The sequence below is a fragment of the Strigops habroptila genome, chromosome 12 (genome assembly GCF_004027225.2).
Source record: "Strigops habroptila isolate Jane chromosome 12, bStrHab1.2.pri, whole genome shotgun sequence".
Taxonomy (NCBI): Eukaryota; Metazoa; Chordata; class Aves; order Psittaciformes; family Psittacidae; genus Strigops; species Strigops habroptila.
This window is the reverse complement of record NC_044288.2, coordinates 10,673,676-10,683,858: the sequence shown is the minus strand read 5'-3', so window position 1 is coordinate 10,683,858 and position 10,183 is coordinate 10,673,676. Positions and strand designations below refer to the sequence as shown.

The window sequence follows — 10,183 nt, the reverse complement described above, 5'->3', positions numbered from 1 at the left end:
CTGAATGGAAGCCAAGTTGTTTCACAGAAATGAATCACTTCTATTCCTCCTATCACATTGTTGGGAAAGGACCTGCTTAAGCTGCTTTGTTTAATGCTGGCTTCTGCTCCTCTCTGATAAGTGCTGCTTGCCAAAAGCTTCGTTTCTAACAGAGTTCAAAGTAAAGTTATTAAGTCATATACGTTGACGTAATCAGGATTTGGGAGAGGAAGGAGAGCTTAGCTGATCATGGTCCTTGGGGAATGATGCACACCAGTACAGTTAAACATTGGTGAGCTAATTTTCTCCCTGAAACAGCATCTGATGGGGTTCAGGTTTATGAAGGGAACATTGCAGCCTGCTGCTCTGCATCAGATGGGAAGATTTGGAGGCCCAAGCCCCCTCTTGCAGAGGCTGAGGCAGTTTTCTTGTCGATTTTAGGAAGCTTTGAGTCTAGATCTTAAAGCCTGAAGTGTTTTACTAAAGAAGGCCTCTCGTACCTGTTTTCAGAGACAAATTCCATACCCTGCAATGTCTGTGTGAATCATTTTACTGACTTCAAAGTAGATTTTTCCCTAGGGGTACACAGATTAGCAAATTCTGTGACTAAGTCCTTTCCCCACTCTCCAAATGAAATCTAACATCAGCTCTTGAGAAAGAGGAACCTGCGTTATAAGAAATCCCTAAAGACAGTGATGGTCATCACCACTTTTGTTATTAAAGGGCATATTTTACTGTGGTTTGTTTGGTTTGGTTTATGAATTAGGTTTGTGACTTCATGAGATTAAAAGCTTAAATGGGATCAATGAAGACTACACAGCATGCATCAAAGTAATTGAGGATTGTTTGTCAAACTCCAGAGGGCCACTAGTATGGAAGGACTAAAGGTTTAGAGCAATAACTATGAATTTTTCAAATAGAGAGATGAAAGGAAATACATTATCGGTACACAAGGCTGAACGCTGTTTATTTACAGATGACTAGGACCTCTCTTGGAGTAAAGGCACACGATGTCCTCTCTAAGGTAGCAAGCTGATCCATCTGCTGTCTGTGTACAGGATGTTTACTATGAGGAAAAGTAATAAAGGAGCATAAGCCTTTGAGAGAAACACAGAAGCTTCCAACACTGCCCTCCATCCTTTCCTTTTTACCTCTCAGCAAGGCTGTGTGGAAAATACATTAAAATCATGAGTTTTGTTCAGCTCTGATTTCCAGATGGCAGCGGATGATATGATATTTTCCTGCTTTTGATTAAAATTAGGCTTTTCTGATCTGTAAAGGTAATGCTTGTAATATTCTCATCTCCCAAATCCTTGATTTCTGATGTTTGCTGTTCCCGTAAATTATCAAGTACAGGCAATAGAAAGCAGCTAATTTCTGTCTAGTGGAAGTCAGGCAGATTTGTGGACTTGGTACAACATAGTTTAAACTATTTTAATAGACCAAATTTATGGAAATGCTGAATTTAATATTCTCAGAACAAATCACACCTGCTTTCCAGACAGAATTCCTTCCCTCCTCTGCCTGATCCCTTGAGTTTGGATAATCTCACTATATTTTGCATGGCTTGCTTTCAACATACCCAAGAACCAGAAGCTATTTCATGCAGCCTGACTTGGTTCATCCAGAGTCTGATTCATCTTGTTTTCCAGTGAGGAGGTGGCAGAATGATACCGAAGTGCCCGTGGGGATGCAGGGATGCAGAAGGCATGCCCAGAGAAGCTGTGGCTGCCCCATCCCTGGCAGTGTTCAAGGCCAGGTTGGACACAGGGGCTTGGAGCAACCTGCTCTAGTGGAAGGTGTCCCTGCCCATGGCAGTGGGTTGGAGCTGGATGAGCTTTAAGGTCGCGTCCGACCTAAACCATGCTGTGATTATATGATTCGTTCTATGATTCTATGTGAAGTAGCTAAATATGATGCATTTTGCTTCTACAATTGCCAAGAGAAAATAGGTAACACTGGTACATTTAGGCTATGTGTAATCATTACAGAAGCACTCAAAGATTAACTAAATGGTTGGAATAAACACATCATTTTGAACAGAAAGCATCTACGCAGAGAGCGGGAATGGGAAAGAGCTGTCTTTTATCAACTTGTGTGGTGTCTCAGAGAGGTGGCATAGTTGGCAGTAAGAAGAGTGTGTTGCAAGATTTCACAATTGCAAAGGAAACACCGAGCTGACCTTTTTATATTGGTCAGATCCTCATCTGGTGTAAATGGGTCGAGATTTACCAAAGCCAAGTAGTTCCTGGATGCTGTTGCCCAGTTTTCCAGAGTCAACACTGAAGTTTTATAGAAGCTCATAGTTGCACATATTAAAGTAATCAAGAATATTACTGACCGTGTGAGTGAAATGAAGACAGACATAATGGAAATGTGCTCACAACATTTTATTGACAAAGAATTGAAATACAAATGGGTTTTTCCTCCTGTGTATGACTGTGCACACAGTAACCAGGTCTAACAGATGCCATTAATACAATGGAAGGATTGTAGTGGAGGGGAGAGGTAAATGTATTTCCCAATCCTTACTGGAAATTATGTCTCTGCTTAATTCCTCCAAGCAGCTTAGATTTAAATAATTCTCTCTTTTTTTTCCCATTGGCCATTCCCCATAGCTGCACATCTCTCAAGTGAGCATCTAGCCTTTGGGATTAGCCACAGAAAAACACAGTTCTCTTCCTCACTCTCCTCCTTCAGGATGTTTTCTACGGCAACTTCATCCGGATTCCCCCAAATAGTCACTTCCTTTGCTGCTCTCTGCTGTCTTTACACAGTCTGGATTACCACTTGTTGAGAAGTATTTTCACTCCACATTCATGCAGATTTTCATGCTGTTGTAGGTTTCAAGAGCTTCTTTTCACGCCTGCTTTGACTCAGTCTTTCACTGGCAAAGACAACCCCCCTGCTTTGTTCTCAGCACACCAAGCAGCTGGAACGGAGACTCCAAATATCTATTTCTCCCCCGTGTCCTCCTTCTTTGTTCTCCAAAGCTTCCATCCCGGTGAAGGACCTGTCCTCTAGAACTGGGTCGGTGCAGAGCTCTCCCTCTGTCTGGTAGTAAGGGAAGTACCCACTGAAGCCAAAGAGGTGGTCCAGACCTGGCAGCCCACTGGGGAAGTAGCTGGTGGACAGGCAGTGTGCAGTGGTGCTGTCTCTTAGGAGCTGCTGCGCTGGTGGCTCTTCATCGGTCATGGGAGAACATACCCTCTTGTCCAACTCCAAACTCAGTGGGGTAGTCTGAAAAACACACGTACAGGACCAAGAGCTAAGGTCTCAAGTGCATGAAAAAGCAGTGAGGACACATTGGAAACCATGCTGCCTTTGGTGTCGCAGCAGCCACCCGCAGCAATGGGACAGGTCATCCAGAGCCAACAAAGCAGGAGCCTGGGGTCCACAGGGTTGATTCCAGGGACAGGGGCCTTGCCTCAGGTATCTCTTCCTTGCAGGTAGCTCTGCTCCTGCATTATGTTTTCAGAGCACAATTCACTGTTTTGTTCTTACGGGCCTAATTTTGGGGAAGTGTGGTGTGAGATGTTCCCACTTCTCTTCCCCCTTTCCTACCTGTTTCAGAAACATTAAATACATACCTAATTTGCAGGTATTTAACCCAATTTAACCACATAGACTTTGAAACAGTCCATGCAGGGTGACAAGCTCCCATGATAGAGGGAACCGATGTGCCTCACTCAGACAGCAGGGACATCCCACCACACATATCTAAAGGCAGCTGCACGGGCTCCCACTCTTGCCTTTGGCTTATTTTGTTTGGGGTTTTTTCCCCTGGTTATGTCTGTTCCTGCCCTGAAAGAATGTGTTCATGCAAAGTCACTGCTTGCACAAATTCTGCGTTTCTTTGTGCATGACCTCCACTAAAGGAACATGCAATAGCAACACATAGCACATCTCTATGTCTGATTCAGCTACAGCAAAGCCCCAGGGCAAGCAGGAGGTAACAAGGCTGGTGGGGTCAGTGCTCCCACTCCCTGACTGTGCAATCTCAGGGAGCAATTTAGCAATTGCCCTTGAAACTTACTGACTCAGCATCTCCTTCGCTTTCATCTTTCCCATCATTATCAGGCCTTTTTTCCTCTACATTTAATCCATGTGTGAGTGGCTGGCCAAGAAGCTCTTCATATGTTCTGTAATATGGAAAATATCCTGTGGAGACAGCTGAATAACTGACTTTCTCATCCTGTTTAGTGTCAACCTTGCCTTCATCGAAGCTTTCTTCTGTTTCTGTGCTGATGTGAGATGCAGGGAGGAAAGACGGGCTGGTTAAGAGGTGAGATGTTCTGTAGTAAGGCAGGTACGAAAGAGCGAACACCAGGTAATCTGGGAATGAGTGGTCATTGCAAAGCAGGAGTTTGGTATGCAGGTCTTCAGGACTGTCCCTGGTTAACAGGACATGCTCCCAGACTCCTGGGCTGGATGGTGGGGGAGTGGTTTCATCCCCTGTCTCCAGATCTCCTGGAAGCTCCTGAAAGAAATTAGTATTTGATAAAATTATATTTGATAAAATTAATATATGATAAAATTATGCTATTAATGGACCAGAGCCAATAACAAAATCAAGCACCAATGTTAATCTGTTCTGTTGTCCACTCAGGGACATCAGCACTGCTAAGGGGTAATGAGGCCAATTAGAAGAGAGGATTGTAAGATTTCACATAATCTTTCAGCTCTTTTTGAGTCTTGAAGTTGTTTCTGATGTAGGGTTTTCAATTAAATTTAAATACCAAGTTAGTTTCTATGCTTTCAAGCAGTCTTTAGTAGTTCACACAGGAAAAAGATGAGATTTCATGTTTTCCCTGTGTTGATAAAGAGCAGCAATAACCAGGCTTCAGAAATAAAACCCCAGGCTCCATGTCCTGCTACCTGATTTTGTATAGACTACTGTTTGGCACTGTATGAAACCATGGCCCACAGAGGCAGCGTTTGTACCTGATTTGAGGTTAAACTTACATCTGATTTCATGAGCTGCCTGGGTAGATTCCAGAGCAAAGAAATGGGACTCCCGCAGGCTTGGGCTATTTAGGGTGATTTATGGCCTCCTGAGAATCTTGGTACATCAGCAGTGCTTGTGAGCATTCTGGAAATGGAAGAACATTAACATTGGGTAGAGCCTGAAAAGAAATAGATCTGTAGAACCCTTTTCCCCTCAAGGTATTTTCTTTTTGAGCTTTCCACACAACCAAAACTGGCATATGCAATTCAAGTCTTTAAAAGAGTTTGGAATTGATGTTTCAATTCAACTCTAGTTTTATCTCTGTCTTTATTTGAGAAACTAATGTATCAGATCACCAGTATTCTAAGACACTGTTTCACTGGAAAAAAAAGGCCATGTTGCTGTAATAGATGCACACAAATATTTTGCTACTAGAAAAATTGTCTAGCCCTTGGCTGTTTGGTACTCTGGTGCTGCTAATTCCCCATCCCCATTGACTTTTCTCTGCCTTTTTTCTTATCAAAGACCTGTCTTTAAGTTATTTTGTATTTTGAGGATGTCTAACCAATATCTCATTCAAATGGGCCTGAATCTACACTTTAGGTAACATAACTACAACCCATCTGTTTTACATAGTGAGAAAAGGGTGTTTTTATAGTTACCAAGTGCCCAAGAAGTGTCCAGGAAGGGAAAGCCCATGGGGAGAGCATCATTCTGTGCCAACCTGGCTGCCTTGGTGACGGGGTTCCAGGGCAGCATCACAAATGGGGGACACCCCACCCACCCCAACTCGCTGCTGGCAGAGCCATCCCCTTCCTCCTCCCCAGTACAGTCTTATGGGCATCCTGGGTTTACTGGGGTGCTCACAAGTGTCCTGGCTTCTTTCTAAAGAAGCATCAGTTCCCTTTATCCCTGCCAGTGAGGTACCAAACTACTGAGATAAGCCCTAACAAACCAGCCAGCCCCTTCCTCCACCTTGTCCTTCACTGGAAAAGGTGACCCAGTTTGATGGACTCCCAACCAAGCAACCAGCAGCCAAAGTGACACATTCAAAAGAATAAATTTCAACAGAAATAGCAGCAAATGAATTCATTTTTATCTATTTTCATACTAATCACTGCAAAGACAGTGATAAGTAAAAATTTCATTTCACCGTGGCATAATAATGCATCTCCCTCTGGTTTATAAGCATAGAGGAAATCTCAGGAATGCCTCCGCTGTGCTTTTTAAGGCATTTTCAAAGCCATGTATTTCCATACTTAAAAAAAAAGTATATCCTGTAAATATATAGAGACAAAGACTTCCTGGAATTTCACATGGGAATAGTTATCATCTATTTCCCTCCATTCAGGCTTAAAATATTGTTTGCTAAATGACAGATGATTTTTCTTATTACTGCATCACCATGTATCTATTTCAGTGTTTAACTGGCAAGTGTAATAGAGCGGAGCAGCTCCTCTGACAGTACATTAAAAATGCTCATAAATACCCGGGTAATCGAGAAATTCAGAATAAGATTCATTCCCACATAGCATTTGATCTATTTACTGAAATTCCAGGGCTCTGAAGCACAGGAATGATTTTGAATGGACTATATTATTATTCATCCCATTTATAATCCTAGTTGCTGCCTGCAGTAGAAAGTGGTTTATTATAATGTGATTTCTCAACTGTATCAGTATGATATACCAGCAGCTAATGAAGTGTTCAGGCACCCAAAACCTCAGCTTCATTGAAATTCATCACCACAAAGATCCTGCCAGAACTAATTGCTGTCAAGGCTGCTTATGCATATGTCTTAGTTTCATTTCACAGAATGACAGAGCTAATGCTGGTACAAACCAAGGTAACAAACCCCTCCAGCCTACAGCACAGCACAGCACATGGCAGGAGGTTTCTTCAGTGAGCTGACCTTCCTGCAGGGCCAAGAATAGTCTGAGGATTTGGATACTTTTTTTTTTCCCCTTTAAATTGAAGTATGACATTTATGTCATACAGAGACAAGGGGGAATGGGCTTAAACTTAAACAGTGGAGATTTAGGTTAGATATAAGGAAGAAATTCCTTATTGTGGGAGTGGTGAGGCGCTGGCACAGGGTGCCCAGAGAAGCTGTGGCTGCCCCATCCCTGGCAGTGTTCAAGGCCAGGTTGGACACAGGGGCTTGGAGCAACCTGCTCTAGTGGAAGGTGTCCCTGCCCGTGGCAGGGGGTTGGAACTGGATGAGCTTTAAGGTCCTTCCAACCCAAATCAGTCTGGCATTCTATGTGCAGAGGAAATAATGATCGAGTATTGGAGGGTCTTAAGGAAAAGATGGGGAGGTCTCTGCAGCCGCCAGTGCACTCTGAATCATTGGGCTTTGGGCTAGAGAAGGACTCAAAGACCTGGAGTTTGAAGACAGGAGAAGGCAGGGATGAGCACCAGCCCCTGAGGTGTCCCAGCCCCCCATGCACCCCTGGGCACCTCCAGCTACCGCTGCCCTTGCAGTCTCCCTTGGCTGATCCTCTTCATGCCCCCAGATCCATACCCACACCCTCTTCCCAAGCTGTGAATGTTCTTTTACAAACTGAGCATGTCTTTAAAGTTACATTTATGGCAAAATAAAAAGGCAATAAACACAATTTTCCAGGAAGAAAAGGGAAGGGAATTTCTGAGCTCAGAAGTTTGTGAACCCCAAGACTGCTTGAACAGATTTGCTGAACAACTCGATTTACATAATGTTTGCATTCCTGTTTCCAAAGTCAGCCTACGCAGATCGCTCCAGATACGCCTTGCCAAAATACTTGGGACTGATCCAAGGGAATGATCTTGAGTGCTGCAGGTGGGTTGTGGACCCCCGAGAGGTGCCGGCAGTGTCAGGGAGTTCACTAATTACAGCTCATTATGGCTTGTGGGGGAAGGATGCTCTCAGCACGGCAAGTCAGGGTGCTTTAGCAAGACACCTATTCAGACACCTCCTGCTGTGAGCAAGGTGATGGGAGCTTCCATTTCAACCTTCTGGAGTTACATTTTGCTGCCGAGATCGGTGGGAGCAAAGCTGCCCTTTCATGGAGCCTTTCAGTGTTTTCCATCATGATTTCCCTGCAACTTGGCCAGTCAGCTTCAACAAAGACAACTTTTATTATCTTACTGAAAAGCCTGGATGTGCTGGTATGTTGTGCTTGCTCCATACACATTTTCAAGCATTAGTCATGCCATAACATCTGCTTTTTATTGGTAATTACACTATCCCCATTTTAATAAGAGGTAACTCTTAAATTTCTCATAAAATATATACGACTCCAGGGAAAGAAGGTGAAAGGTTTTGCAAGCCTCTCACAGCCACAAGACCGAAATGAGTAGAAATAAATCCTTTCCGAGCAGAACTGGTCCAGCCACTCACGACAGCACGTCCAAGGATGTCTGTGCAAGTCACCATCCCCGTTTCTCCTAATTGTTCATGCTCTGCAGAACAGACCTGCAAAGTCTGTGCACCGTGGCCCTTCTGGGTGCTATTAATGTGCTCAAAAATGGGGACCTGGTCCTAAAACTGCACGTACACAGAGACCCCCTCCTGGGTGTAACTCAACTGGAATTAGTTTGAAGGGGGTTCTGTGAGATCAGGTCTGAACTGGGGAACAGTAAAAGTTTGTGGGCTGTTTCCAAGTGTTTTAGACACTTTAGAATTGCAAATAGGTGTCCAGGTTAATGGACCGTGGCTTGTTTGTATTCATATTTATGGTAGGCTCGGTAAAAACCGAGTTGAAATAGTGTACCTGAAAAATGAGTAACAGCTGAAGTGGAAGACCAATATCCAGATAAAGCATCATGAATAAAACGGTTTGGGGCTCCACTGAAAGCTTTCCAGTTTGATATTTCCCACTGTTTCCCTGTAGGTAAGTGCTGCCGTGCTGCTTTGGCAATGTGAGAATTGGGATCTGTGGTTCCATAGTGTGTTTCCAGGGATTTTTCCAGCGATTCTGGATAAGGCAGTGACAAATGACACTTCTGCAAGGTCATCCCTAAATCTTTGAAAACCAGGGAGCTTTTTCAGTGGCTCCTGCCTTTCAGTGAATACCAGCAGCCAAGCCCATATGGAGCATTGTGTGCTGAGCTCATTGTTGATGCAAATGCACACCACTAGTTTTGATTAAGAACAAAATGCAGAATTGACTCGAACTGCTTTTTTTTTTGGTTGTTTGAAAAGCTTCAAGCCTCTCATTATCATCAGGGCTTCTTTCAGGGCAGGAAATGGGAATTTCTATAAAATAATGCTGAGAGGCACAGGGTGAAGTCAAAGAACATTCATGTTCCTAATGAACATAAGGATAAACACGCAAAACAAATCCAGGGATGTTCAACTAAACGTTTGGGGGCATGTTATGGCATGTGGAGCATTTAAATTAGTCAATATATATTAAGCAGCCCTATACACAAATGATAAAAGGACAAAGCAGTGGGTTTAAGAGAGCCCTTTTCCCTTTGCACAGTATCTCATATCTATCCTGAATGTGATTATTGCATTCAATAACCAAAGGGGGGTTGTATGGTGGTGTGCCTGGGTTGCATATTTTTCATGTGAACAAGGAGCTTGTTCCCGTGGTCCCATGGCAGCATTTGTAGCCCTGGGGTTACTGAGGTGGCATCAAAAAGGCTCTGTGTCACCTCAGGGCTGTTCTGCTGTGTTTGGAAATGCTGGTGCCTGGAGGGATGTGCTGGCTGCTGAGCACAGCCAGCACGCAGGTGGTCCGGCACCGCTTCCCATCCTCAGGATGTCCTCACTGATTGGAAAACCCTTGTGCCAAGGGCAACTGGAAAGTGGCAACCACATTCTTCTCTCTTTCAACACGCGAATGAATCTGGCCAGAGGCCCTTCATATTTATGGGGATTTAATCATAGCCAGGGCTGGCAGCATTCCTTACAAATCAGGGTGTTTGGTATTTCCCAGTGCCAGGCCAGGCTAACTCTGCATATGATACTGCAGGGTGGCTTTGTGTTTTCTGGGAGGAGGGAAATAAAGGGAAGGACATTTTGCCAAGGATGAAATTAAAAAGCCACATTGCAAAGACAAGCTCTCCAGAATTAGAAAACTGGGGAATTTAAGTTTCTTCATCCCTATTTCTCTGTGTGCCTCATCATGCAGATTTCAACGACAAACCGGCTCCTGTTTCCCTGTGTTGTCTCCCTGTATTGTTTCCCTGCCTTCCCAGGTCTGCAGTGAGCTGCTGCACGTGGAGTTCAGGTTCATTCGATGTGGCTGGAGAGAAGAACTGATTTTA

General features: G+C 43.9%; 1 protein-coding gene across 3 annotated transcripts in view; it reads right to left on the bottom strand.

Moving 5' to 3' along the window:
- Positions 1 to 2,360: 2,360 nt before the first annotated feature.
- The window catches only part of LOC115615819, a 76,715-nt gene continuing 68,892 nt past the window's right edge, over positions 2,361 to 10,183 (bottom strand). For all 3 annotated transcript variants that reach the window (XM_030504444.1, XM_030504446.1, XM_030504447.1), the window contains 3 exons: positions 4,945 to 5,071; positions 4,016 to 4,459; positions 2,361 to 3,219 (listed from right to left, as the gene is read on the bottom strand). In XM_030504444.1, coding sequence (XP_030360304.1) covers positions 2,896 to 3,219; positions 4,016 to 4,459; positions 4,945 to 4,956 — 780 coding nt within the window. In that variant the 5' untranslated portion in view covers positions 4,957 to 5,071 and the 3' untranslated portion in view covers positions 2,361 to 2,895. The remainder of the gene's footprint in view (positions 3,220 to 4,015; positions 4,460 to 4,944; positions 5,072 to 10,183) is intronic.